Source organism: Macaca mulatta, chromosome 8, assembly GCF_049350105.2.
Source record: "Macaca mulatta isolate MMU2019108-1 chromosome 8, T2T-MMU8v2.0, whole genome shotgun sequence".
NCBI classification, from domain to species: domain Eukaryota; kingdom Metazoa; phylum Chordata; class Mammalia; order Primates; family Cercopithecidae; genus Macaca; species Macaca mulatta.
Window position 1 is genome coordinate 154189552 of NC_133413.1, and position 25872 is coordinate 154215423.

At 60.2% G+C, this 25872-nt stretch overlaps 2 protein-coding genes and 1 long non-coding RNA gene across 24 annotated transcripts; 1 reads left to right on the forward strand and 2 right to left on the reverse strand.

The window, feature by feature from the left end:
- Positions 1 to 474: 474 nt before the first annotated feature.
- PUF60 (poly(U) binding splicing factor 60) lies at positions 475 to 13235 on the reverse strand. Of its 14 annotated transcripts, XM_077944492.1 has the most exons (14): positions 12538 to 12984; positions 11374 to 11671; positions 11020 to 11159; positions 8332 to 8421; positions 5936 to 6031; positions 5721 to 5810; positions 4781 to 4831; positions 2489 to 2650; positions 2309 to 2401; positions 1978 to 2191; positions 1708 to 1898; positions 1445 to 1580; positions 1015 to 1250; positions 475 to 917 (listed from the first exon to the last, which is right to left on the reverse strand). In XM_077944492.1, exons 5-14 carry the CDS (start codon positions 6011 to 6013, stop codon positions 618 to 620), a joined length of 1551 nt encoding a protein of 516 aa, XP_077800618.1. In that variant the 5' UTR covers positions 6014 to 6031; positions 8332 to 8421; positions 11020 to 11159; positions 11374 to 11671; positions 12538 to 12984; the 3' UTR covers positions 475 to 617. The 14 variants fall into 14 exon arrangements, with proteins under 14 accessions (XP_077800618.1, XP_077800622.1, XP_001087975.2 ...); XM_077944496.1 differs by lacking the exon at positions 4781 to 4831; XM_001087975.5 differs by lacking the exons at positions 11020 to 11159; positions 11374 to 11671; positions 12538 to 12984 and adding an exon at positions 13200 to 13235 and having other exon boundaries at positions 8332 to 8418.
- On the forward strand, positions 13184 to 16504 carry LOC144330905 (uncharacterized). Its single transcript, XR_013397545.1, has 3 exons — positions 13184 to 13324; positions 13678 to 15303; positions 15485 to 16504. It is a non-coding gene; the product is annotated as an uncharacterized LOC144330905 (long non-coding RNA).
- Positions 16505 to 16700: 196 nt separating this feature from the next.
- On the reverse strand, positions 16701 to 24352 carry NRBP2 (nuclear receptor binding protein 2). 9 transcript variants are annotated; one of them, XM_028853088.2, is made up of 18 exons: positions 23976 to 24352; positions 23367 to 23489; positions 23189 to 23290; positions 22996 to 23085; positions 22773 to 22813; positions 22578 to 22672; positions 22437 to 22460; positions 22284 to 22367; positions 22148 to 22203; positions 21945 to 22040; positions 20783 to 20915; positions 20580 to 20682; positions 20436 to 20486; positions 20226 to 20361; positions 19328 to 19381; positions 19168 to 19231; positions 19020 to 19075; positions 16701 to 18930 (listed from the first exon to the last, which is right to left on the reverse strand). In XM_028853088.2, the coding sequence occupies exons 1-18, from the start codon at positions 24096 to 24098 to the stop codon at positions 18862 to 18864; spliced, it is 1500 nt and encodes a 499-aa protein (XP_028708921.1). In that variant the 5' UTR covers positions 24099 to 24352; the 3' UTR covers positions 16701 to 18861. The 9 variants fall into 9 exon arrangements, with proteins under 9 accessions (XP_028708921.1, XP_077800589.1, XP_077800588.1 ...); XM_077944463.1 differs by lacking the exon at positions 22437 to 22460; XM_077944462.1 differs by lacking the exon at positions 22437 to 22460 and having other exon boundaries at positions 22284 to 22385.
- Positions 24353 to 25872: the final 1520 nt, after the last annotated feature.

A 25872-nucleotide genomic window follows, 5' to 3' on the forward strand; every position in this document is an offset into this window, starting at 1 on the left:
GGATTGCGGGAACTACAGTCCACGAGCGGCCGCGCCCTCCGCAGCCGTTTTCAGCCGACCCCTGGCCACGAATCTCAATGCGCGGCCTCCTCCCGGGAAGCGACCACGCCCGCCCGCCCGCCCGCCCGCTCCCTCGCCTTGGACGACCGACTTTACGGCACAAAAGCACACTGGCAGCGCGCGCTGTCCGGCGGGTCGCGGTGTCCCCCTTCTGTCAGGACCACCCTGCGGGGATGGCTGCGAGCCCGCGCCCGAGCGCCCGGCGCCCCAGGCAGCCCCGCCCACCTAGCTGCCGCCACCCGCGGGACGGAGCCCAGGGAGCCAACCCCCTGCCCAGGTCTCGCCCCACGGCCAGCCCCGCCTGCTTCCACGAAGCAGGTCCAGAGACCACCCCCACTCCGGCCTCCTCGCCCTAGACGCCCTAAGGACACACACCCAGGATGGGTGACAGGACCGATGGCAGACACACGGACGTTCAGGGCCAGCAGCATCCGCACCTTTATCCGCACTATAGGCCGGGCTGGGCACAGTGCGCCTGGCCCCGGGGACACCACTGTATCACTATAAAACCCAGAGGAAACAAGGAACAAGTGCAAGTCCAGGGAGAGGGGCCAATGTCACGCAGAGAGGTCACTGTTATCAAAACGCTCCTGGTCGTACACTTCAGCCACCACCTTGCGGCCAGCAAACCAGCGCCCATTGAGGGCCTGGATGGCCTTATGAGTCTCGGAGGCTATGGAAAACTCCACAAAGATCTTGACGATGATTTCCGCATCTTCCTCCTCGCCTTGTTTCTCTTGGTAGATGATGACGCGGTTCACGGCCCCGAACTTGCCACACTCCTCTGTCACCTCCCCTTCCAGGTCATCATCGATGTCCTTGGGGTCCACCATGTTGCGCAGAACCATCACTGTGGACTGTGGGGCCGGGGCGAGGGGAGACAGCTGAGTGCTGCGGCCCTGCCCCCTACCTCCCCCACCTCCCCGCTGGCCACCATCCCACCCCTCTGCCTACCTCCTGTTTGCGGAGCAGCTTCTGCATCACCATGTGGCGGGCGCTGCTGCCCGAGATGCTCATGTGCTCCTGCTCGCTCAGCATCTCTGGCCGCTCTGACTCGGGAAACAACTCCTCTTCTTCCTTCTCCTTCTTGGGCTCCAGGAGACCCAGCGTCGGAGGGCTGGCCAGGATGGGGTTCACCACTCCCACTGAGGGGATGGTGACCGGAATAGGAGGACGGGCTGGGGTCACACCTGCAGGAAAACCACTCAGGTCCATCAGTCACTCCCTACCACCCTCCTTCCCAGAAAGGCACAGAACTGACCAGCCATGGCCTGCCCTGGGCTCAGAGGGTTGCGGCCAGACCAACAGGGCCAGGCAGCTGAGGGCAGCGAGCCTAGAGATGCCAGGACAGGAGAGGAAAGGATCTGGTACCACTTGGACTCACCTGTGATGACTCCAGGTGCCTGGGCAGCCATGACAGCCTGGGGCAAAGTCCCCAGGGGCTGGGCCAGGGTCAGTGCTGGGGACACCAGTCCAGGTGTGCCCAGGGTACCCAACACTGCTGCTCCGGCCACTGCTTCCTGCAACCCAAAAGGTCACCATGCTCAGTCCCTGGTCTGGCTACTCAAGACCACCTTGAATCAGTCTCCAAGGAATCAGGGCCCGGCCCGCCCACCCTCAAGCTGGCACAGATGTGTGGGCCCTCACCTGAGCTGTGATCTTGGCAGTGGCTGCAGCAGCTGCCACAGCAGCGGCAGGTGGGAGGCCTCCAGGCGTGGCCGGTGTGAGTAGGGGCATGGGCGGTGTGACGGCCTTGCCCACCCGCAAGTACTGGCCACCGAGATCAAAGAGGTTCATGGAGGACACAGCATCTTGGGACGACTGGGCCTTCTCGTACTCTGTGGGCAGTAGCAGCAGTGAGCAGGGCCAGCCCCAGCCTCAGGTGGCCCCCATCCCGCCTCAGCCGCCCCAGCTCACCAATGAAGCCATAGCCCTTGTGCTTGCCAGTTGTGGGGTCCCGGGCCAGTGTGCAAGACTTGATCTTGCCAAAGGCCTCAAACACACTCTTAATGTCATCGTCTGAGAGGTCCTGGTGCACAGAGGCCACGTAGATGCGGTTGAAGGCCCGTGCCTCCTCAGCCAGCTGGTCTATGATGGGCTGGGCCTGCCCTATGTTGCTGGGTCTGCCCACCTGGGGAAGAGTGGGTGAGATGGAGAGACCCGTCAACCCAGGCCCGGCCACAAAAGACTTCTATGGAGGGGCAGCCCTGCACGCCTGTGGGATCAAGGCCTTGGCTCCCCGCCTCACCTTGATATTCCTGCCCCCCAGCATCACCGAGTTCATCTGCTCCAAGGCCAGCTGTGCAGCTTCAGGGACCTCATACTCCACGAAGGCAAAACCCTAGACACAAGGACACACCTGTGAGGCTGCGCGAGCCCAGGGGTGGGGGCGAGCCCTAAGTGGCCAGGGCAGACCAAGCCTGCTGACCTTGTGCTTCATGGTGACAGAGTCCCAGGACATGTCAATGCTCTTGATGGGACCAAAGGGGGCAAAGGCCTGGCGGATGGTGTCCTCCCCCAGCTCGTAGTAGATGGAGCCCACGTAGACACGGCACATGATGGCCAGCGCCCGCTGCCGCTGAGCCGCCATCTGCAGCAGGACAGAGGGGAGAGAACCGCTGGCTCGTCAGGGGCGGCAGGAGGCTGGGCAGCCCACTCCCCTCCTGGCCCACCCACTCAGCCCTGCTGTGGGGAGGGCTCCCCACATGGCAGGGAGGTGCGGGCTCCATCCCTGCAGTCAGGGTGAGGGGGTCGCAGGACCCCGCCACCCAAAGAAGGCAGGCCAGGCCCAGCGGCAGGACAGGACGCACCCCAGCCCGCCAAGGTCCCAGGCAGACTGTGGCAGCAAAGCCGACAGATGGTCAGGAGGCAGGGCTGCGCGCCCTCCCACCCAGACCACCCATCCAGTCTGGGGGCTGGGTATCCCAGGCTGGGCTGGGAGATCTTCCCACCGTCCCAGCCAAGGACCACGACAGAAGAGGGAAGGAGGAGCCATCCAAGCTGGAGGGACCCACTGGTTTGGTGGCCAGAAGAGAGGAGGTCGGAAGACAGGGCAGCCACTGCCCAGAAGAGACCCCAGGGGAGGAGCTGAGGAGCCAGATGGGGGCTCCCTGAAGAAAGAACGAGGAGCAGCTGCTCATGCGGGGCCAACTCCGGTAGGGGCTCATGCTGCGCCTTCCCAGTACCCTGCAACTCCTCACAAAGGAGCTGCCTGGAGCCCGTGCCCACAGCCGAGAGCGGGCCCATGCGAGACCACTGGCCTGGCCCCCGGGGGCACCATGAGGTAGCAGAGACCCTAAGAGAAGCCTTCAGGCTCCTTGGAGCTGGTGAGGTGACAGGCCTAGCTGGTCCAGGGCCTTGGCTGTGAGCTTGGCTATTATGCTGAGGGACCTCCCCACACCCTCAGGGACGGGTTCTCGCCCCTGCCACCTCACAGGAGACGTGTCAGGCTGGGGACTTCCAGAGCCACACGCAGTGGGCCACAGGGAGACTGTGGGCCAGGGCAGGCAAAGCAGGCAGCTGGAGCCAGGCCCTGCCCCTCTCCACACAAGGCCTTGTGGCCAGAGACCAGTTTCTCTCTTTAGACATCGGCAGGCCTAATGCAGGCTGAACCTCCCCATCCCTGGAGAGGGGCCTGGAAGCATCTCTCCACATCAAGGGACTTCCCAAGGTGAGACATCTTCCTTCAAACTAGGCATTCCCTGAAAATGAGACTGTGTTCTCCTTAAACTGGGCCCCCTAACAGACCTCAGGCTCCCCACTCAGAGCAAGGCCCCCCAAACGTGGAATCACATCCCCCTCAGTCAGCAGGCTCCCCAGACACAAGACCAGGCTTGTCCCTCAGGTCATGTTCCCCCAAGACAGGGCTGTGTCTCCTTTTCAGTGTGGGGCCCACCCCCAGGCAGGTCAACAGCTCTCTCCCTGACCAGACCCCAGCCCAGCTTCCCACTCAGATGCTTCCCAGAGAGAACAAGGCGTGTGTTGCCCATGGGAGCCACACACACAGGGATGCCCCCTCTGAATAGAGGCTCCCAGAGAAGGGGCCACATCTTCCCCTCAGGATCCCCGAGACGGGGCCTGGCCTCCTCCTGAGCCTGCCTCTGGGGGAAGGGAGGGGCACCTCCTTCCCGGACTCCTTTGCCCACCACAGCGAAGGCCATAGCCGTGGCCCCTGCCTCCTCCGCCCTGGCTGCATGGCCTCTGCCCCTTGCTGACAGCCAGGCACAAGGCCCTGCTTGCCCTTCCCTTGCTCGCTTGGGTCCCCCCACCCCCCCCCCATCCATCCATCCTCCCTCCAGGGTCTGATGGGGCCATGAGTTAGGACCCCTCTCTCCTCAGGGGCCTGACCCCAACCCAAGAGCCAGGCAGCCTGGAGACTGACGGGGCTGGAGGCCGTAGGCGCACCCCGTGCGTGCAGGTGGCGTGGGCACAGACGGGCCTGGTGCCGGCAGCTACCCGCCCTGGCCGGCTGCCCTCCGCAGTTACCTGGCCGATTAGTTTTAAGGTGGGCCCTCAGAGCAGATGGAGGCCTCCCCAGGGGCGGTCCCGGGTGGGTGCCCACACCACTGGCCCCACCACGCCTGGCGCTCTGCTGCGCTCGTCCAGAGCTGGCGGGCAGGGCCGGCCAGGGGAGCAAGGTCCCCAGCACGTGGGCTGCACTGCCCCCCTCTAGCCCTGACTAAGGACATGAGCCCCGGAAGAAGTGAGCATTTCTATTGACCGATTGCAAAGGTGAGAGAGGATCTCCAAAGCCCATTGTCACTGCTGCCATCTGAAAGACAGTAAAGACAGAGTTCAGTCTGTTGGAGCCGAGCAGTCTCCCGCTCTCGTCAACACCTCACGCAGACAGCGGCAAGGCCCGGAGTCCCCGCCCTGCCAGGGAGGCCGCCTGCCTTCCCACACTGCCGGCCGCCGGCACCTGCCCAGGGGGGCCGCAGCGCCCCATGTGCCCCGCCCTGCAGCCTTGCAGCTGGGCTGGCCGGGGCAGAAAGGAAGGGAGGGAGGGAGGGAGGGAGGAAGGGAGGGAGGGAGGAGGGCAGTGGAGCACAGTGTACGGCCAGGACAACTCCTGGCAGCGTGAATGTCTGAGGGCTGGGCGGGGGGCGTGAGGCTCGAGGCCCAGGAACCTGTCGGCCTCACACCGGCCTCTTCCCACGAAGGTATCGCAGCCTCCGGCCACAGGCCTAAAGCAGGGCCCCAGGGCAGGTGCCTCTAGACTGTCCCCTCAGTCCTGGGGCTGAGCCCAGGTGGTCTGGACTCACTGCAGGGGTGAGGGCCTGAGCAGTCTTATCCAGGCCACAGGGGCAGGGAGGTCCACGCCCTGCAGGCTGCCACCATCAGCTGTGCACAGCTGGGGTGGGAAGCACAGGGGAGACCAGAGGCCACAGTGTGAAGACCAGCAAGGGGAACAGGATAGAGCTACAGCCAAGCAGCCAAGAAAGGGGCTGCGGCGCTTTAGGGGCTCCAGCGAGCAACAGGTGGGAAAGGCTGGGCCACTCGTGCCTCAGAGAGGACCCCGGGGGTCCCGAGCATGAGTCTGAGAATCGGAGTACTGTAACAGCTTGCGGGGATGACCGCAGGCACAGGAGGAGGAAGAGCGTGAAGAGGAGGAGATGGTGGTGGTGGTGGGGAGGGCGGTGGAGGCTCCGGCTGGGGCTCACCTGCAGGTTGGTGAGCTGCTGCTGCTGGTGTGCGATGGTCTGCTTCACCAGCACGCTCTTGATGCTCTGCTCCATGGCGTACTTCTTGGCCTGAGAGAGGTGGCAGTGAGGAGCACTGGGGGCCCGGCCCATGGGAGACAGGCCTGCCCCGTACCCTGCCCCTGCCCCCAGTTGACTGGCCCACACCTACAGTGCCCTGGGAGGTCCGTGCTCACCTTCTGAAGGGCCTCCTGCTGCTCAGGCGTCAGGGGAGGCAGCCCCAGCTTGGCGGCTGTGCTCTGCCCGTTCTCCATCTTGATGGAGTCTGTGCCCTGGTAGGGGAGCAGGGGAATCTGTCAACAGCAAGCTCAAGTTCTCCTTCACACGGCCCCAGGAGTGCCACCCCACCTGTCTCCCAAACACTGCACACGGGCTCTGGCCCAGCCCCTTCCCAGAGAGACAGGGCCTCAGCACAGACTATCCCCTGCCTGGCCTGGACTCAGGCCTGCCCTTCTGACATTGCTGTCCCCAGCCCAGGCTGCTGTCTCCCCAGGACCCATGGGGTAGAACACAGACAGAGGCAAGAAGGTGCCCTGGAAGCCCTGGGCCAACCTGAGCAGTTGTGGGGCCCAGGCCACAGTGGCCTCCTCGGGCGCCACCAAGATAAACAGCTGGAGGCAGGAAAGGGGTTCAGCCCCTGTTGTCAGTCTGACTCCAGAGCTGCTATCACATGCCCTGCAGGAGGGCCAGCCTCAGCTGTCCTCCAAGGCAGGAAGGCAGGAGAAAAGGGCCAGGGCTCTCTGGACATTCTGAGACTCTTGCTCCCAGGCTCCTCTGGGATTCCTCACAGTCCCTGCCACAGACACAGGCTCAGCTTCCCTGGAGTTTCAAGGGGCCATCCAAGGAGCAAATACAAGGGCCTCTCTCCCAACAGTGTTCTCCCGCCCCGCCCACCCCCAGTCCCCGCAGGCACTGTGCACACCTCCCAGAGAACACAGGCCTCTCTCGGGCCACATGAGCTCTGCAGAGGGCTCCAGCTCACTCACACACACTCTTGCATGGGCTGTGCCTGGCCCACTGGGAGAAGCCAGGAGCAGACCCACCGGCGCCCCAGCCAGGTGGGCCTGGGGACCAGGAGGCCCTTGGGCAATCACAGCCACTGCAGACCCAAGCTGATGCCAACCAGGACTATGTTTACATCCCTTCTGTCAAAATCCATCTCTAAGCTTTTTGCAGAGGGAAGAACGCAGCTGCGTGAGCAGGGAGGCATGGCCAGCAGGCCCAGCGGAGTATGGGGTGGGCAGACAGCATGCCTGCACCTGTCCCCCAGCTCGGCAAGCACAAAGACCACTGGCCCACCAACTGGGCCCTCCCAGACTTCCAGATGCAGCCTTGAGGGACAGCAGAGAGGAGAGAAGGGTTCCCAGCAAGGACAGAGCAAGGACAGAGGGACACAGGAGGCAGGAAGGGACAGGCTGGCCTAAGCCCCAAGAACCCCCTCCTGCTTGCCAAGTGCTGGGATGCTGGCCAGGCTCAAAGGCAAGAAGCCCTGGAGACCCCTCCCCAGGCAACTGGAGCCCCAGCCAGTCCCTGAAGGTCAAAGGCTGGCTGTGGGTGGCACCAGGTGCCCCAGTCCGGCTCACACTAGACCTGTCCTTGCCACCCTCACAGCTGGCCCCAAGCCCATTCCTCCTTAGTGGGAAAGAGGGCCCAAGAGCCAGAGGCTGGGACTTGAGAGACAGGCTGTCACCATGGTAATCAATGCCAATCCCCTCAACCCCCAGACACTTTTCAATCTCCTCTTTGTCTTGGTAAACAAAAGGCCCTTCTCCCACCAACCAATGGTGGGCTGGGCGCCAGCCAAGGGCCAGGGAGCACCAGCCCCCACATCTCCCAGGATCCAGGCTGCATACCATGTCCCAGTCCCACCCCCTAAGCGTGCCTGGGGGACCAAGAGGAGGGCCCAGCCCCAAGAGGCCGCCCAGGCCACCTTGCTGAGGCCCCGCTGGAATGCTCTAGAGGCGGGCACTACCATGGAGAAGCACAAAGAACCGACTGCACAGCCACAGGCCCAGCTCCACCTCCGAGAGGACCCGCTCCCAAGGCTGGGCCATCGAACAGGCCAAGACCCACCCGCAGCCACTCTGGGGCCTGGGGCCGAAAAAAGATGGGGAGGGCTGAGTCCCAGCCAGACCCGTGCTGTGATGTGCGCGTTGCTTCGTTGTTTTATTTAAAGTAAAACACAGAGGTCTGAAATGAAATCCGTATTTCTGGCTCCTAAAGCAATGCACGTTCTAGAAACCTTGGTCCACCCTTCCTGCAAGATGCCTAAGAACACGTGAGCTCCAGGCCCCGGCATCCTCGCCCGGCCAGACTGTCAACAGGCCCTGCCTGGTGCTTGGAGCAGGGCAGATGCAGAGGGCAAAGGCTGGCTCAGTGGCTGGGAGGGGAGGGTGCAGGACTGGCGCAGGGCGAGGGCCGTGGTCCTGCGGGCAGTTGTCTGCCCAGAGGCAGAGAAGGGTTCCCGAGGTTCCTCCCGCCCTGCCCCCAGCCAGCCCTCTCTGGGCCCAGGGACGCACAGGCAGGCAGGCGGGCGGGTGGGCCTGAGGGAGAGGATGCTTAAGGTCAGTACCTGTGGCGGTTTCCATTTGTCTCCCGCTGCCACCACTGCCGCCGCCGCCGCCGCCGGCTCGGACCCCCCTCCTTGCTGGCCATTGACCTGCTGCAGGCAGGAAGGAGATGTTTTAACGGACAGGCACACCACCCCACCGCCCAGGCCTGCTCTCCTCCCGAGCTAAGGGCTGAGCTCCTCACAGATAAACAAGGGAGGCCGTGCAAGGATGCATTTCTGACACGACCCCCCAGCCCAAACTGCCCTCGCTTCACACCCGTCAGCATGCCCAGGGAGCTGGTCTGAAGCAGAGCGGAGCCTGGGCTGGGCCGGGGCTGCCAGCAAGTCCAAGCAGGGGCAGGGAGGAGGATAGAGAGCACTGTGCTCCTGCCCCAGGCAAAGAAAGCCATCCTCTCCTGCCAGCAGGCTGGATGGTCAAAGGAACTGGCTGGGTGTCCCCCATGTCCTCCTGAGGCAGCAAGGGTGCCTTCCTGGCAACCCGTACACACCTTGGCCAGCCCACAACTCAGCCCCAGCCCCAGCGCCTTCCACAGGCTCTGGCCAAGCCCAGGTCCCAGTTCTCTCCTGAAGACACTTTTAAGCAGCATGGTGGGCAGGGGTCTGGACACGCAGGCCTCCCTTCCCTGGCAACAGAACCGTCCAGAGCAGTCTCCCAGGAGGACGGCCAAGAGCTTGGCCTCTGTGCTGGGAAAAACCCACACCTAGAGGGGCACAGAAGGGAGTAGCAGCTCCACAATGGTCTTGAGGGATGGCAGGGCAAAGGCAGGCCACGGGCAGGAGACGGGTAACGTTGTGGGGGTCAGGAGATGGTGGAAGGGTCTTGAGACCTACTCTACCTTCTCAGAGGATGCACAACAAGAACCAAGGCAGCATGCAGTCAACCCGCTCCCAGCTCAAGGATGAGACCCACAGTATCTAAGGACAGAAGAGATCAGTGTGCCCACCCTTGGAGCCATGTGCGCAAAGTCAGAGGCTGGGCTGACCCACCAGAGCGTCCCAGGTCCTCCAGCCTCCAGAGGAGGGGCAGCAGCACAAGCCCAGCTGCACTGGGGAAGGCCAACCCAGCCCGTGCCGGGAGCTAATCCCGATGCTGCCGGCACCGGTGTGCTCTAGCTGCCCAACTCAGCCCCACGCTGCCTAGACACCGTACCCCGGAAACAATGGCCCCTCCCACTGCATGCACAGCCAGAGAAGAGGTTGCCTCTTCTTTTTTTTGAGACAGGGTCTGGCTCTGTTGCCCAGGCTGGAGTGCGGTGGTGCAACCACAGCTCACTGCAACCTCCACCTCCTGTGACTACAGGCATGTGCCACCACACGCAGCTAATTTTTGTATTTTTGGTAGAGATGGGGGTCTCCATGTTGCCCAAGCTGGTCTCAAACAATCCACCTATCTCAACCTCCAAAGTGCTGGCACTACAGGCGTGGTCCACTGTGCCAGCCAAGGCTGCCTCTCACTCCCACAGGAAGAGATCACTTCAGGTCATCTCCAGATACCCGTGAACAGGGTGAACTGAGGGGCACTTTCGTAACTTCCTGCTCCCCCAAATCACTGCACTAACCAACAAGTGAACCACAACAGTGCTGACAGTGGGATGTGGCTCAGAAAAACTTTTTCTTGGGAAGAGCTGGCCCACCGGCACATTCTACACAGCACAGCCCACGCCATTCCTGGCAGATGGAAGTTCCTAGCTGCATGGAGTTTAGGGCTCTGTGCTAACCAGATGCTGGGAGAGGTTGGAGGAAAGTGGTGTTTATAATCGCAGCTAGTCACATACTGCCATCTTTAGGCAATGAAAATGGCGGCTTTATGGTCAGGATGGCCCCCAGCACCAGGCAGCAGTGCTCGGAGGAATGGGAAGCCCCTTTGAGGGGCAGTGCAGCAGAGGGGCTCTGAGGTGCCAACTCTGGGACCGCCTTTCCTCAGCCCAGAGCAACGAGGAGTATTTCCATCAGAAAACAAGAAGAGCAATGTAGGGGCTGGACGTGGTGGCTCACACCTGTAACTCCAGCACTTTGAAGACCGACGTAGGAGGATCACTTGAGACCAGCCTGGGTAACATAGCAAGATGCCATCTCTATGAAAAAAAATTTTTTTTTAAGTAATGTGTCCAGATACAGTGGCTCACGCCTGTAATCCCAACACTTTGGGAGGCCAAGGCAGATGGATTGCTTGAGGTCAGGAGTTGAAGACCAGCCTGGCCAACGTGGTGAAACCCTATCTCTACTAAAAATACAAAAATTAGCTGGGCGTGGTGGCGGGCACCTGTAATCCCAGCTACTGGGGAGGCTGAGGTGCTACCATGAATTGCCTGAACCCAGGAGGTGGAGGTTGCAGTGAGCCGGGATCACCCACTGCACTCCAGCCTGGGCGATAAAGCGAAACTCCGTCTCAAAAAGTAATGTGGAGCAAATGACCGAAGGTCCCTAGGCTTCAGGCTCCTCAGCTGGGAAGGGGGACAGCCTGTCTCCTAGGGCTACTGTGAAGATTTAGTGAAATCCCGGCACCCCCCACCCCTCCGCCTAACCCCACAACCTGCAGTCCCTGCACATGAAAAGCAGCAAAGCAAGCCACAGGTTCCAGCAATCGTCAGTATTGTTAACATCCAGCGTCAGATACCCAGGGCAGAGCTGGCTGCAGGACACTGCTTTCTATCTGTCAGGTCCCTTCACACAATGAACGCTGCTTACTGCGTGTCCAGGCTCCACACTGAGCACTGCAGAGGCCGCAGAAACCAGACGAGAGAGAAGGATGTCTCTCTCAGGAGCCTGGCGTCAGCTGCCAGCAAAGAACGCCGAAACCAAAGACGACTTCGTGTGCACGAAGAAAGCTAAGAAAGCACAGGATAAGAAAGAAGTGGCTGTGCGATGTGCCAGGCCACGGCATCCAGGGGGCCTACGAGGTGACACTGCAGGCTGGGACCTACAGAAGACAGCAACTGGAACCCCAAGGGCGATGACCCCAAAGGAAAGCCGTTTGGGCTGTCAGAGAAGTGAATAATGGAGCCACGTGCCAAAGTGGAAAGATGCACCCAGAAGACCTACCCTTGCTGCGAAGAGGCACCGGCCTCATTCTGCAGCCACCAGGCAGAAGGCGTGCCCATGGGAGGGAAGCCCTGCGGCATCTTCTGGCCTCCTTCTCCACCAGGCCGCTGTCTACTAAGTTCAGCCGCTCCATTCAACCTCCCATAAGAGCCGAAACAGCATGAGACAGAGAGGGCAGGCTCTCATCACTGTGCCCAACCAGGATGGTGGGGAACAGATAACCCCTCTAGAAGCCTTTCCATCCCAGTGATGAAAAGAGGAATGGGTTAGACCACAGGCTACAGCTCATTCCTGGAGCCTGATGCAATGAAAAAGCATGTATTAACCCCAACAGAATTTGGATGGCAACAAACACCCCAACTGAGAACCTGTTCATGGCGTCAGTTATGACCCACGTCCAACTCAACAATGACACCAACTATCTGGCACCATGCCACAGCAGACCTGAGCCCCCATTTAACCCTCATGAGCACAGGGCGCTGTTCTGCAGATGCTTGGGGAGTGAGGCATCCATTCTCCTCCTCCACCTTCCCAGGTGTCCAGTACTTGTCTCTGAGCCTCCTCCTCCTTCACCATCAACTCTCTGCTTCCTGGAGACAGTCACCAGGTTCTTAACCCTTATTTCCTTTCCCTCTGGAGTGCCCCTCAAAGATCACTTACTCCTGTGGCTTCAAGAGAAAACACATGATAGAAAAAGTGGAGTTAGCCAGCCCTGTGAATCACACACTGGGCTGCCCTCACAAGCTAGGTATCTTGTGCAAATGCCTCTCTCCCCCTAGTATGGGGCCTGGAAATGGCAGTCTAAGGACACTCCCTGGTCCTGTCAGTCCAGCCTTCAGCCACTTGCTCAAGTTGTCTTCTCAAACAGACCTTATCCCATCCCGCTGGATGTGGGCTGGGGGGAGAGTGGCAAGTAATAAATGGGTAAACTGTGGCTAAGAAAGGTCCAAAACGGGATTAAGTCCTATAAGCTAAGTGGTGAGGAAGAAAGACCAGACTTCATCGCGCATGTGTTGTGTGCATGGATGTTCTCCCCCTACGTTAATAACGCCTGCCCTGCCCGGGGAGGTGGGCACTGAGCAGAGCAGGGGGCGACTCACTCTTCTGGATGCCCACGCAGTTCCCTCGGGAGCCCAGCAAATGGTACCCTGGGTGGGAACTTACTTCTGGTGGGCACCAGACCTCCGACCGCCTGTCTGGTTCCCCATTGTGTCCCCAAATCCTCCCACAGAGCGATTTCTCAAAAACCGTAGGATGAGAAAGCACGTCCTTCTTTCCCAAGTGGAGACAAGAGAATAGAGATAACCATATCACTCTACAGCACCGGAGAACGAATTCACAGCTGCAGGCGTAGTGAGCCAAGGCCACCCCATGCTCTGAGCTGCAGACCCCTTTCTACAGATCCCGTCCCCTTCTGATCCTATCAACCCGAAGGCCCACGCATCATCCCCAGGAACCCGCTTCCGTCGTGACCACGGCGCACATCCCCGTCGGCAAAGGGAGGACGACGACCCCCGCCTGCCGGACCTAGCGGGTAGGAACGCGACCCCACTAGGCTCGCCCGCCCGGGCCACATGCAGCGCCCGGGCCCCCGCGCCGCCCCGCCCCGCCGGAAGCTGGGGTCCGCAGACCGGAAGCTGAGGCCGCGAGCCGGCCGCCCGCGCGCACCCGCCCCGCCCCCGCCTCACGCGACCCGGGAACACAAGGGACTCCGCGCGGGACCTGGGAAGACCACCGCGTTCTTGGGAGGCCCTCCGCGCCCAGGCTGGGCCGACGACCCGGCCCCGCAAGCTGAGGGCCGCCCGCGTCACTGGGGGCTCACTTACGAGAGCTATGGTCGCCGTCGCCATCTTGCGTCCGTCGCGGCCGCCGCGCGCACCACCCCCTCTTGCTCCTTCCGCGGTCTCGCGCGATCTGGGCGCCGGCGCACGGTACTCTCGCGAGGAAGGAGGTAAGAACGCGCTTCCGGGGCGGGGAGGGACGGTTAACGCCCGCGGGAGGGGCGACGGAAGGGGTGTGCCCTTGGCCGGGCGAGGGGAGGGGTCCGTGCAACATGGGCGTCCAGGGGCACGCGCCGCGGTACACGAGCCGGGCTTTTCTCGCCGCGTGGCCGACGCGGGAGCGCGTGGTGGCCCTCGCCGCCCCTCGCCCTTGCGGCCACTACTGAGCTTCTCTTCTCTGCCTTTTTTGGAGAAAACGCCGTCGCGGGCGTCGTCCAGAGGCTCTCCTCCGCGAGGCAGGGGAAAGAGCGGGACCCTCCTGGACTGGAGGAGTCTCGGGTGATGAAAGGCCCGTGTGTTTCAGGCTCACGTCGTGAGATGCTTCGTCCCCGCGTCGTGACATCCTTGGGGCCGGGAAACCTCGTTCAATTGGCAGCCTTTTCTCCTTCCAGGGAACAGAGGACCGTAGGTTGGCTGACATCAGTCACTAGGCCCGCAGGCTACAGGCCCCCTTAGTACCTGAACTGGCTTTCATGACCCAAAGTGTTTATCAGTACTGCTGGGAAAGCTGCCCGTCCTGGACATTTGCCATCTGCTGCACCCAGTCCCGAGACCCCAACTTGGTCATCTGAAGAAGCCACATCTGTAAGCTCAGGCACCTTCAGTGCCTGAGGCCACAAGGCATCCCGGGCAGGCCTCCTTTCAACCCTGGGAACGTTTAGAATTTAATACAGACACCTCTACTTAAATAGGGCAGCATATTCCCCGCCTTCCTCCTGAAACCCTCTGAAATTATACGAAAGGGGTTTTATAAAGACAAACCCTGCAAGGGCAAAGAGCTGGGATATTGTAGAGCTGGAGGAAGATGGACAGTGAGAGCTACTCCAGCCCACGCGGCCATGGAGGCCGGTGTCTGAGGGTCGTGGGTGAAAGCACAGCTACAGAAAGGAAACCCCAGACCTCTGTCCATACCCACCGGGGCTGGCAGGCAGTGCAGTGGCTGAGACGTGAACTCTGGGAGAGGAGCTCTGAGGCCCTGCTCAAGCAAGGCTCTGTCTGAAAGCCTGGGAATAAGTGAGACTCTGGGTCCTTGCCTTACCTCCACCCCCTGGGCTGGGTCTGACCACCGACATGCCATCAGCCTCCTCAGAGAGGAGGGCTCCTTTCTGCTGCAGCTCCCAGCTCAGAAGAAAAGACTGGCAGGGCAGCTAGGGGCAGAGGGTTGCCCAGTAGAATGGCCCAGCCAGATCCCTGGCCTCGAAGCTCACCAGGCCATAAGCCCCAGCCACTAAAAGCATCTCATTCTTAAAAGCAACTGGACAGCCCAGGATCATCAGACACCTGAGAAAGAAGCAAAGGGACTCAGAAGAAACAGAGACAATAAAGGAAGCCAAAGAAAAATGAAAACTAAAATGGCATTCTCAGAGATATTAGAGGTATTACAGGCAATAAAAAGGAACTGGGGGCTATAGAGAAAGAACACTCAGGATGAGAACGAGCTCTTAGAAATAAAACATGAGGGGAAAGAGCAATTCAATAGGCTTTTTAGGATGAAGTCTTCCAGAATGTATAATGACAGAACCAGATAGCTGGAAAACAGAATAGCAGTAACACAGGTGGGTGCCCTTAGGGCCAGCCTGGCACACAAGGCCTCCACAATGGAGGGGGTGGATGGGTGGTGGGGGGCTGGTCCACCACCACCACCAGGGGAAGCCACAGGCACCACCCTCTGGGAACAGCTTCCCTTGACAATAACGTGCACGCAGGGTGCATGGTGCCCAGCACTGTTCTTACACACGTTCACTCATGGGATCCTCACAACCCAGTGCTATGCAATGGGTACAGCTGTTATCCCCATTTTTACTGATGGGCAACATCACAAGGCAGGGAGCAGTAGAATGGCTCCAGAGCCTGTGTTGTTTCCACCACCATGACTGCATCTCAAAAGAGAAGTCCAGGTCAGGCACAGTGGCTCATACCTGCCTTTCCAGCACTTCAGGAGGCTGAGGCAGGAGGATCACTTGGACCCAGGGGTTCAAGACCAGCTTGGGCAATATAGCGAGGCCACATCTCTACAAAAAATAATTTTAAAAAACCAGCTGGGCATGGTGGCACAGGCCTGTAGTCCTAGCTAGTAGGGAGGCTAAGGTGGGAGCATTGCTGGAGCCCAGAAGGTGGAGGTTGCAGTGCCCTGTGATCATACCACTGCCCTCCAGCCTGGGTGACGGAGCCAAATCCTGTCTCAAAAAACAAAAACAAAAAATAAAAACCCAAAAAACAGAAACCCAACATCTAAATAAATTGTCCAGAAAATAAGGAAATGAGAGAAATCAACAAAGAGATAAATCACGAAAATTTCCTAGAACCAAACAGTCATGTTTCCTGAACAATGGGTGAAAGGCAAGTTGTATATCAAGACACATCATTGAAAATTGCCGAAGTAATGGGGCAAAGAATAAAACAGAAGAGATCATAGGTAAAGAGTCAGAATTCAGAAAGGCACAAGAGTTCTCAGAACTAGAAGAAAATGACGCGACACCCTCAAAATCCTGGGAATAAATGATTTTCAACCAAGCCAAGCTTTTTGTAACTAGTCACACCGTCAAGCATATGTGAGGTTAGCATAAAGACAAACAGGTAAAGACTCCGCAACTTCCTATGCACCCTCTCAGGAAACTTGGAGGATGGTACTTCTCAAACAGAGCAAATGAAGGAAAAGGAAAGCATTCCAGGACACTGGTGAAGAGTTAACCCATGCTGACAACTGGACCATAAGTCCAAGAACAAGTAGCCTGGGCAGGGGGCTTTGCATAGTGGGGGCTCCAGGAAAAGAAGAAACTGAGCAGTCAGTTCTGTGATGAGTCCTAAGCTGTGAGAGGATGCTCATGCTTTTGCAGGAAAGTCTAAAGATGAATCGATGACAAACACATATAGAAAACCAGGCAAACAAAAAATAGGCAATTATTAACTCCAGGGAAAACAAAAAGTTGTGCAAGAAATGCCATCCTAGAACACCCTGTTCTCCTGTGACGCGTGGTAATGAAGCTGTAATAACACCCTGCAGCTGTGATGCCCGTCACACTAGAACGATGCCGCATCAGGAGACTGAGGCGGGTGACCACCCTCCTCCCAGAGGATGCTGGCTGGGGACACCTAATGTGAAACAACTAATAAACAGAACTAAAAGCTCATGATTTTGAAAAACATGGATTTCAAAATGCCTGAAGAAACAGTTAAGAGAGTTGAATTTGGAGAGGATGAGAGTAGGAGCCTGCCTTTATTATTTATCATTGGCCTCAAAAAGAAAAAAAAAAAACCCATTCTACTTTAAAAATAATACACATAAAATTCTGAAAAGATAAAAGGAAGAATTCAACAGAGACATGATTAAGTGCAGCAATGGTAGTATTGATGCTTTTAAGTTCAGTTTAATCAGTAGTACAATGTTATGTGTTTACCACTGAAACCATTTAGGACCGTGCGTAATCAGACAGTTTCACATGAGGGTTTCCATCTAGGATATGGAGATTATTTTAGATTACTAATTTTGAGTTGGAAGGTGTGAGAATTAGAATAATTTTGTAAATAGTATTGGAATATTTAAGATAACTGAGATTCACTATTTTGCACATTTAATTTATTTGATATGCGTTAGTAAGTCTTGCTTTGGTTTTTGGCTTTTGGTTGGGGTGCTGTGGTCAGCAGAATGCCACCCTTCCCCAACAAAAGAGTTTCCTTCCTTAATCCCTGGAACCAGTGAATGTTAGTTTACATGGCAAAATGTGTCCTGCAGATGTGTTTAATATTAAAAACCTTGAGGAGGGAGATTATCCTGTATTATCTGGCTGGGCCCAACCTAATCTCATGAGTCCTTAGGGACAACCTTTCCTGTCTGCAGAGAACCAGAGAAATGTTTCGTGATACAGACTGAAACTGCTAGCTTTGAAGATGGAGGAGGAGGCCAAGAGCCAAGGAATGTAGGCAGCCTCTACAAGCTGGAAGTGGCCTTAGTTTACAGCCAGCAAGAAAGTAGGGACCTTGGCCCTGCCACTGAAAGGATGTGGATTCTGCCAGCAGCCTGAAGAAGCAGGAGACAGAGTCTCCCCTAGAACCTCCAGGAAGGAAGGCAGCCTGCCAGCCTTGATTCTAGTCCAGTGAGACCTGTAGTCAGACTTCCAGCCTACAGAATTGCAATACATTTGTGTTGTTCTAAGCCACTAAGTTTGTGGTAAATTTTACAGCAGCAGTATAGAACTAATACAGTGGTGTGCCTTCCTGGTTTGACATTTGAAATGCTTTTAAAAAGGCATGATTGTGCTAAATTTATACATACAATTTAAAATGTTTAAGGCCATTTCACTAAGTTTGGAATTGGAGGAGAGGCAAGCCAAGAATCAAGAGGCCAGGAAGGCAGGGGTAGAATCTATGGGGGCATAGAAACCTCTAAGACTGAGCCAGGAGTGCAGTGGGAGAGAGGCAGGGAGCCAGGAGCTGACATCCTCAGAGACCCAGGGAGCAGCTGCCCCAGGGAGGAGGTGCGGGAGGTAACATGGAGGGGGTGTGAATCTGAGGAGCAGAGAGGATGTGGGGGCCCTGACCCCTCCAGGCCAGGGAATGCAGGAGAGAAAAAGCCCGTTGGAGGGGCTGCAGTGGCCAGAGGAGATCTGTAGAGGGGCTGCAGTGGCCAGAGGAGATCTGTAGGGGGGCTGCAGTGGCCAGAGGAGATCTGTAGAGGGGCTGCAGTGAGAGGAGATCTGTAGGGGGGCTGCAGTGGCCAGAGGAGATCTGTAGAGGGGCTGCAGTGGCCAGAGGAGATCTGTAGAGGGGCTGCAGTGGCCAGAGGAGATCTGTAGAGGGACTGCAGTGGCCAGAGGAGATCTGTAGAGGGGCTGCAGGTTCTGGTCTCGGGGTGGGTAAAGGGTCAAAGAGGTGGCTCCAGGGCAGAGCTGTGTGGGACCAGGGGCTTTGCTGATGACAGCCTCAACTCCAGACCTCTCTGTGGTCTGTTTCTCCTGCCAGGTCCCTGTTGTGCCCAGTGCCATGCGTGACACCTGCAGGTGTGTCACTGCTGGCTTGCTGTGCAGGCTCCTTGTGTGGGTCTATGGTGCCAGCCGGGGATGGCTGCTCTCCCAGACCCCATGGAGCAGTTCCCTGGGCAGAGGTCTGTCCAGGGCTGACCCTCACCCCCAAGCCCCAGAGCTGGGGCTCCCTGCAGGGCAGCCTCCTGCATGCTGAGCAGGCAGTGGCCCTGGCCAGGCAGCCTGGGTAGGAACTCAGGGTGGAGAATGGAGGATATGGGAAGGGGTCCTGAGGGCAACCCTGAACCTAAGGACCTGGGAGGCCTAACGGCTCCCCCACACCCACCCCCCACCCCCGCGGCGCCCGAGGCAGGGTCTGCCCCACTCTCAGGAGGCGGGGGTTTCTTCACTACCAGGGCCTTTGTGCTCCCAGGCACACGGAGGAGAGCAGCCCCACGGTGCTGGGGTCTCCCCCACATGGCCTGCCTGGGCAGCACCCCGGCATGGTCCCCAGGGGCTGGGGTACTGGGTCAGGCCTGGGCCCCACGGTACTTCAGGAAGGTGCTCTCCAGGAAGGCGGCCAGCTTCATCCGGTCGTCCTGCGGAAGGAGGAAGGCATGGGGGACGGAGGGGCACAGCCTGCCCCGCTTGCCCCCTCCGCCAGGCCACGCTGCAACGCCCAGCGCACCTCATGGAGGAAGCCGTAGTGCACAAGCTCCGAGGCGAGGTCCTGAGGGCTGTCCGCTGCGGCAACGGTGTAAGGCGAGGCATGAGGCCGCTGCGCCACCCGCTGCCCGGGGTCACCGCCCACCGCCCAGGTCCCTTGCCCAGCCTACTTGGGAGCAGGTCGTAGGTCAGCTGCCGGTGCAGCCGGTCCTCCAGCACCAGAAGCAAAGTGAGCTGGGGAGGCGGCGGGGCGTGGTCGGCTGGAGGTTTGGGGGTCTGCCACGCTCCCGCCTTCCCCACAGCAGCGCTGCCCTCCCAGGCCCCGCTCACATGCCAGCGCGCCTTGTCCTCGCTTCTCTCCAGGTTGCACTGCATCTGGATGACCTGCAGCGGCGGAAGGCTGAGACTCACAGACCCAGCAGCGAGACCACATGCCGCGGCCCCAGAGGGGCCAGGAAGGGACAGCAGAGATTGGAAAGGGGGGAATCTCTAAGAGGAGCCCATCTCACTGCTAGTGGCCTAGTGAGCTAAGGAAAGCTTCGAGAAGAGTCGACATTAGGTGCTGGGTACTGAAGGCTGAATAGGAGCTTTCACTGCTGAGAGAACAACTTAAACAAAGAGGGATCTTGAGCACGGGGAAAGGGAGGTTGAGTGGGATGCGACTGCACCGAAGTGCAGGGTGCCTGCAGGACCAGGCCTCCCAGCGCCTGGGCATCAGCTGAGGACTCCCATGATCTCTGCGGGCAGCCAGGAGCAGGCAGTTTGCCTGTTAGGACATAAATTCTGGCTGCACTGCACCAAGAGAGGCCACTGGCCAGGAGGCAGCGCTGCAGGAAAAGTCTGGGGAGACACCAGGACATAGATATCCGGGAATCAGCACGAGGTGGGGGATGGGAGGGTGGGGGATGGGAGGGTGGGGGGTGGGGGGAAGAGTACTGGCGGGGTGGAAGAGCCTGGGCGAGTTCTGGAGGAAGGATGCTTGGAGTAGGTTCAGGGCAGGCAGCAGGATGCAGGGGAGGATCTGAGGGGACAGGGAGCCTCCCGGAAAAGGAGAGTGTCCAGCCTGTCCTACAACCCCCATAATCCCCACAAGGGGGTCAGCCTGGATCTGGTCTCTGGCAGCCAGGAGGAGAGCTGGGCTGTGGGGAGCAGGCCCTGGGAGAAGGAATCTCTTATCAGGCTGCTGGAAGGTCTGAGGGATGGCACTGAGCAGCAAGAGGGGACTCACCTTCCTAGTCTCAGAGTCAAAGGGCTCTGGCGTCGGGGTCTTGGCCTTTTGGACCTCCTCCAGGGGTGGGGCTAGCACCCGGGGCAGCCCCAGGGGCCGAGTGGCTGCAAAGTTCATCAGTGGGTAGATCCCATTCCTGGAGACACACCGGGGTGGCTGGGGGCTCAGGCCTGACAGCTGCCTGGCCCCCAACCTTACATCAGTTCTTACCTGACATCCTCCAGGAATTTGTCCAGCTCCATGAAGGAGACTTCCGAGTACCTGGCATGGGGGTGGGAGGCACATGAGGGGCTGGTCAGGGGCGTAGGGAGGGGAGGCACGGGGAGGGGAGGTTTCTGGGTGCTGACTGCTCACCGCCACTGCAGCGGGGGCCTGCGGGGCCGGGGAAGCTCCGCCAAGACTGCGTGCAGGTCCACCGCCTTGGTCTTCTCCTCCACTACGTTCTCAGGCATGAGGTCTGCAGCCACAGGAGCATCAAGGCCGTGGGTCCTGCAGGGCCCCTTCCACATCCCAGCCGCAGCCTCCCCGGTCACCCCCTGGGCTGGCCTGCTGCTCACACTGGTGCTGGATAAAGCAGTGGGCTGCTAGGAGCTTCAGCGAGTGCACCTCGAAGAGCACGCGGTGGAAGAGGAGGCTGTGGGCAGAGGGCCGGCGGGCAGGGTCCCGGGCCAGGCAGCAAAGGATGAACTCCTGGGGCATGGGGAGGAGAGGCTGGTGGTGTGCAGAGCTCTCTGCTCTGGCCCCACAGTTCGAGGAGAGGTGGTCCCTGAGTTCTCCTCGTCCCTCCTCCTCAGGGACATACAGGACATGCAGGGATGCCCGTAGGGAGGAGTCCTGGCAGCAGCCAGGCCAGGACCTGGCCCTCTGGGCTTGAGGACAGCTGGGTTCTGGGATTGGAGCACCATGCTCTGCTTCCCTCAACCTCCCAAAAATCATGGGGAGTAGGAGCCATGATCTTTAAGTCACACCTGCAAGCTGTGGTCCTTTTTTTTTTTTTTTTTTTTGAGACGGAATCTCACTCTGTCGCCCAGGCTGGAGTGCAGTGGCACGATCTCGGCTCACTGCAAGCTCTGCCTCTAGCTACCCATGGTCATTTGATCGGCTCAGCTCAGGCCCAGCACTGGAGATGACCTTGCTGGTTCCCCACTCTATCCACATCCGTGCCCAGCCCGGCTCCACCTCCCTACCAGCCCCATCCAGGCACCCCCATCTCCTGAGGCCATGGAGTTAAGTCTGGATTCCGAGCAGAGGGGGCTATGGATGCAGCTTCCATCCCATACCTCTTTTTGCCTGCTTGGCACCCACCATGTCCCCCCACAAGCTGGAGCCTCATCACCTCCTAGAAGCTTAAAGTCAAGGACTTGGAGTGAAGCAGACCCAGGTGCAGATGTTGGCTCCACCACTTACTCTAAAGCCTCAGGCAAAGGACTCATCTCCTCTGAGCCTCAGTTTCTTTATCTATAAAACGGGCATGGTGATAGCAGCCACAGAGGGAGGGTCTCTCTTGCCTTCTTGTCCTTAGAATGTGCTGACCCATTAGGGCCTTCAGGCCTGGAACCAGTATGTGCTCCCACTGAGGTCCTCTTTGCGGGGGTGCAGCCAGCTGATATACCTCTCAGCTACATAAACTGTGATGCTCTCCCAGGCCTGCCTGGAGCACCTTGCTGGCCTAGCTGAGCACAGTGAGCCAGCTGGGGAGGGGCAGGGCAAGCTGCTTACCCGCATGTTGGGGTCACTCAGTGAGTGCCTGGCACGAGCAATGGCCTCCTCTGTGACCCGGGTGTCCCCGTTGGCCTGGATCTCCAGCACAGCCATCTGGGGCACAGAGCCAGGTCAGGCATGGGGAAGGGACCACACAGGTGAGCCAGGCAGGGCACAGCTAGGAGGAGGGCAGAGCACAAGGTGGAGGGCGGGGGCAGTACCTCCAGCGCACACATCCCAAAGGAGAAGATGTCCACAGCGGTCCCATCGGCCACCTCTGAACAGGAGAGAACACAGGACGGGTAGGAGAGAAGCACACAGGGCAGGCACGGGGCGCCAAGACCCAGCGCCACTCACCGCCGTACTCTGGGGGGAAGAAGTGCAGGTTCCGAAGTTCCTCTCGCTCAGCGCGGATGGGGCTTCGGAGATCATGCGGCAGCGCTGTGGAGGGCGCAAAGGCTGAGCGGGCGGGACCTCTCCAGGACCCCATCCCCCAGAGTCCGCACTTACCATTGGAGAAGATTCGGTGCCACACTGCCAAGGGGCGGGAGAAAGAGCGGAGTTAGCTGCTGGAGCATCAGAACTCCTCTGCCCTTGGCTGCAGGCACCTTCCCCTGCCCCGTCCCCCGCCCAGCCCTGTCCCGCCAGCACCAGAGCCGATCTTGATGAGGCCATTGTGCTGAATGAAGATGGTGTCGCTGGTCAGGTTCCCGTGAATGATCGGGGGGCTGCAGGCGTGCAGGAAGCTGCAGACGTTGGGGAGGGGAGAGTAGGAGGAGCCGGTCAGGAGGCTCTGAGGAGGCGGGGGCTCAGCAGCGCAGCGCCCGGGCCAGCCCAGGCCCTCACCTGAGCGCGGACAGGATCTGCGTGCACCAGCGCTTCCAGGCCTGGCGGCGGACGCACGACTCCGTCGGGTGGGCGCAGGAGAGGCGGCTGGGCCTGCGGAGCCCGCCCCGCATCCTCGCCCAGTCCCTGTCCGAGGCCACTGGGCACCCCCTCACCATCCCAGTCCCCGAGGCTGCCCCAACCCCGTCCTGTCCCCGTGGCTGCCCCAGCCCGCTCCCCATACCCGGGCGTTCATGGCCTTGTGGTTCTTCTTGGTTTTTTTGAGGAATTGCTTGAGGCTGCCTGATGACACGTACTCTGTGATGAAGATGACCTGCAGGGTGCGAGCTCAGGATTTCCACCAGCTGCGCGTTCGTCCCCATGCCCACCCCACCTGGCTGTGGCCTCTGCCTGCCCGGGGCCTCGCCCATAATCACCCTCGCGCAGGCCTCGGAGGTATCCAGCCAATACTTGTGCAACTTCACGATGTTGGGGTGGTCCACCAGCACCAGCTGCTCAAACACAGTCTGGATCTTCTCCTGGGGAGGGAGGGTGGTCTCTAGGTGGTCAGCAGGTGGTCACCCAGGCAGGATGAGGAGGGGGCAGTGGCCTCACCTCGTGCGCCGCGAAGGCCTTTCTGTCTCTGAAGTGGAGCTCGTTCCACACCACCTCTACCCCCTCCTCCGTGTCCATGGCTAGGAAGGTGCTTTGAAGCCCTGGCATGTTCCCCTGGTTTACCTGGGGAGTGAATAAGGGGTTATGTGTGCCCTGGTGTGTGTCAGGTTGCGGGTGAGGATTTGGTCCCTGTCTATACCTTTCCAGTGGGCCCAAGCGTGGACTGTAGGACCTGAGCCACTCTGCGGGAAGGTGGGGGCTTGGAGGGTAGCTGCCCCTAGGAGCCAAGGGCTCCTATCCAAGGGCTGGGCTAAGGGGATTTGGAGCAGGTTTCAAGGGGTCGAGGGGGATCCCCAGGAACCTAGCGGCTGAGTCCAGAGGCATGGGGAGGTGGTCCTAGGAGGAGACTGGCCCTCAGGGAATCCCAGGACGGGCGCCAGGCCAAAGGGGTCCAGGGGTGGCTGATTCGCTGGCCGCGAGGGACCGTGGAGAGGTTTCCAGGCGCCGCGCGCCGCGCTCTCCCAGCGCCCCCACGCCCCGCGCAGCCTCCAGGCCCCTCCGGCTCTGGGAGGGCGGTGTCACCCCAGTGCCCGCGACCCCCGCGCCCACCTCCTCCCGCCGCTTTTGCCAGCGACCACACGGGCTCTCCTCCAGGATGTCGCTCTCGTCCTCGCTCTCGTCCTCCCGCTCCCGCTCCCGGGCCAGCCTCGGCGCCGGTTCAGGGGCCGCCATGGTTCGGCCGGCCCAGGCCACCGCCCTCCGCGCGATCCACCGCCGGAGCAGCCTCTCCCGGCCCGCCCTGGCCCCGCGCCCAGCAGCCCAGCCTAGATCCGCCGCCGCCGCCGCCGCCGCAAGCCCCAGCCCCGGCTCTGGGAATTGGGAGGGGCGGGCGCGCGGCGGGCAGATGGGGGCCGGAGGCGGAGCCGGCGCGCCGCTCCCGAGCCGCGTGTGCCAGCCCGAGCCAGAGCACCGCTTCCCAGCCAGCTGCCGAACCCCGGCCGCGCCCAGGCCCCGCCCCTTCGGAGGCCCCGCCCCGCGAAGCCCCGCCCCAGGCCCTGTCCCCTCCTCGTCCCCCAAGCCTCCTCCGCGAAGCCCCGCCCCACCTCCGCGAAGCCCCGCCCCGTTTTGGTCCCCGCCCCCGCCCATTCCCAAGGTCCTTCGCGAGGCCCCGCCCCAGGCCCCGCCTCGCCTCCTCGAAGTCCCGCCCCGCGCAGGGGAACCGCCCCCAAATCCCCGCCCCCGTGGAGGCCCCGCCCCGCGGCCACCCGGAGCCTGGAGCAGCCCACTTCTCTCGCGGTTGCTCTCCTAGGATCTGGGGGAAGACCCGGGGCATCTGGGGTCCCCCAAGCCCACGACACCCTCCAGCTGCAGGAGTCCCCGCGGGCTCGAAAGCGGGGCCCCGCTCTCCCGGCCACGCACTCATTCCCCGGCCGACCCCCTTGGGACAGGTGGGTGGGACACCGAGGGCGGGGGGAAAGGCCCACCAGCAGGCTGACCCAGGCTGACTTTCATTGGGGGCCACAAATCTCTCCGTGGCCCGCCCGCCGGTGCCTCCTCCCGCCCACAAACCCATCTTCTCACCTTCCAGGATGGCGATTTTCTCTTTTCTCCTCAAACGCGCCCCTCCTTTCCGCGGTTGGCTCGGGACAGTGGAACCATGATGGGGGAGCCCACCTGGCTCACAAGGCCGCTCCCTCCGGAGGCCGCTCTGAGCACACCCTCCAGCCACGCTGACCACCGGGGCTGTCCCCGATTCTCACCTAAAACCCCCTTCAGCCCGCAGCTGCCACAGCCTTCCCGTGGCCTTCTCCCTCTCTCAGGGCGGGTCCTCATCCTTTACCTTCTCTCTCTGGAGCCCAAATTGGAACTCCGCTCCTCCCTTCCGCGCGCCTCCGTGTGCTGTCCCTTTGGGACGCCTCTTTCTTTCTTTGGCAGATTTGCATCTGGCCCTGCTGCGTCCCCTGTGGTCGCTCTTTCCTGACCAGCCTTGGTCACCAGGTCCCCTGAGTGTGGCTTCCACCAAGGCCAGATGATCCTGCTGAGGCCTTCTGCAGTAAAGGTTTGGGGTGTTCAAATTCTCCACCCTGAAACTGGCCCTGACCAGCTCCTGAGAGACACCCTCTAAGCCTTTGGAATGTTCCGCCTGATTTGAATGTCTGTGTTTACCTAGGCCACACCATAGTCTATGCTAAGCTTGTCCAATCCGCAGCCCAGAGGGTGCATTCGGCCCAACACAATTTTTTTTTTTTTTTTTTTTGAGACGGAGTCTTGCTCTGTCGCCCAGGCTGGGGTGCAGTGGCCGGATCTCAGCTCACTGCAAGCTCCACCTCCCGGGTTTACGCCATTCTCCTGCCTCAGCCTCCTGAGTAGCTGGGACTACAGGCGCCCGCCACCTCGCCCGGCTAGTTTTTTGTATATTTTTAGTAGAGATGGGGTTTCACCGTGTTAGCCAGGATGGTCTCGATCTCCTGACCTCGTGATCCACCCGTCTCGGCCTCCCAAAGTG